Raw genomic sequence first — 2,116 nt, 5'->3', positions numbered from 1 at the left:
AAAAAGCCTTGACTTATTTTAAGTAAGTTTCATCATTTCAACCAAGAGTCTTTGATAACAGCTACAACTTTATAGACTCAGGCTGACAGATGGTCATATGAAGGAAGATATAAAGGTTTGGAAATTTCATTCATCCCTTTCCACTGATGGGATATCAAGTCTTTGATTTGCCTTGGGTGTCTTCAGATGACTATCTATGGCAGGTTTCAAATGCAGCTTGCACTTTCACTTTGTTGTCTGTGTCTTCACCTCAGGACGGCTTTTAAGTCACAAAACAGATGTTAGTGATGATATCTGTGACAAGAAATTTATGAACTGGTCTCTCACCCTTTGCCCTCAGGAGCAAACCGGAGGCAACATAATATACCCCCACAAACAGCAGCCAAACCACCAACTATCCCAATTGCCACTGCAAATGGGTTGATCGAATCATGTGGGGTTGGTTCAGGGGTCATGAATTCTGATGGGTTCATTGGTTCAACTGGATAATGACCTGTGCCTGGTGGTGCTGTTGGCAAATTCTGCATTTTTCGATGTTTCATGGTAACAGATGGGGATCCAAAGGTCTTCATTGCCTGTGCTTCAAGCTGGTCCACTTCTTTCTGTTGCTGATGGAGACGTTCATTACTGGGTGATAAGACTACTCCAGTGGATCTGAAATCTGGGCTAGCTATTTCAGTGTTTCTGATGTGACTAGCACCATCGATTTGAGGGATAACATAACCAGAAGTAGTGTGGTCCATCAACACATTGATGGTAACAAACATCTGTCGAAATCTCATCTTGGGGAAGCTGTTAAAAATATCAATATGAATGTCAGCGCCCAAGGCTCTGACCAATATCAAAGGTCAGGAATTGAAGAAGGGAATTATTGAGATAAGAAGATATAGGGGGATTGATAGGAAACAATCATCCTTTTGGACAAGTAAGACATAGATAATGTTTGTCAAGGTGTAAAGAGGATTAGTGGGGGGAATAATAAGGATCTAAAGTGATTTAATATTTCCTGACTGTCTTAGTCTAACAAGTGAAAGATTGCTGGTATGGAGTAGAATGATCAAAAGCAAGAGCTGAATCAAAAGTACCCACCAATATTTGTTTCTAGTAGCTGGAACCAATATATATGTAGCTCTAAATGACCAGGATCTTATAGCAGTAGTAAGTAAGTGTATTAATGACTAATGGAAAGTTAAAAGAGAAGGAATCAAGCGACTTCAAGCCTTGGGAATATGTTCCTGCACAAGGAATCAGCGCTCTTTATATCAGAAAAACTAAATGACGCTTTCCCCTCCCAAAGGTGTGTATCTGTTGAATCTTTGTTTTGAGGCAATAAGGCGATGGAACAGAGAGGACTTGTACCATACACGCATGAAGGATCATACTTGATCGCAAACTTTTACTCAATCTGCAAGTACGTAAAGAAGAAACAGAGAGTACTTGTACCACACACGCATAAAGGATCATATTTGATCCCAAACTTTTACTCAATCTGCAAGTACATAAATTGTCCAACCAACTCTTCATCACTGTTTGATTTGCAATTGATTGGTGATAACAATAGATTTCATTTGTGAGAAAAATCAATGTAAATATCACTCCATGACTTTTCATCAACTTCAAAATGTTTCACAATCAACTGTGACCATATACGTAATGCAAATCTCAACACAAGTTTCATTCTGAAGAGATGTTACAATCTCTTATCACGGGTGACATTTGAACCAGACCCGCATGTGCTAGATCACATTATAGGGGCAATGAAGAGCACAAGGCTTCTTTCCTCTTGTGTGGGCATCAGTAGTTGAATCTGAGAGAGAAAGAATCAAGCAAATTCAGGCCTCAAGGCCTGAGTGAGAAATCAGCAAACTCTGTATAGGCGTGAAAAATACATAACCCTTGCCTCTCCAACAAGTCTGGACTCGCTGAAAAAGGAGTCAAATCAAGAGAGCTTGTAACATGCATGACATGATCTTATTCAACAAACCACCACTGCATCCTCAGTACACCAACCAAAAATGGTCTAGGCCATGCTCAGCATTCCTTTGACTCAAGCAACATGCCCTCTTCTGAAACAGAACAAAACAATTGTCTTGCCACACCCCTCCTCGTTGTCACA

General features: G+C 40.1%; 1 protein-coding gene across 1 annotated transcript; it reads right to left on the bottom strand.

Annotated features, from left to right (window-relative positions):
* Nucleotides 1-225: 225 nt before the first annotated feature.
* Nucleotides 226-782, bottom strand: MELLADRAFT_88357 (uncharacterized protein; the record flags this gene model as incomplete). Its single annotated transcript, XM_007411617.1, has 2 exons — nt 226-259; nt 328-782. The coding sequence occupies 2 exons, from the start codon at nt 780-782 to the stop codon at nt 226-228; spliced, it is 489 nt and encodes a 162-aa protein (XP_007411679.1).
* Between the last annotated feature and the right edge of the window lie 1,334 nt (nt 783-2,116).

This window comes from Melampsora larici-populina (genome assembly GCF_000204055.1).
Source record: "Melampsora larici-populina 98AG31 unplaced genomic scaffold MELLAscaffold_26, whole genome shotgun sequence".
Taxonomy (NCBI): Eukaryota; Fungi; Basidiomycota; class Pucciniomycetes; order Pucciniales; family Melampsoraceae; genus Melampsora; species Melampsora laricis-populina.
Note: the sequence above shows the minus strand (reverse complement) of the source record. Positions and strands in the feature narration are given on the sequence as shown.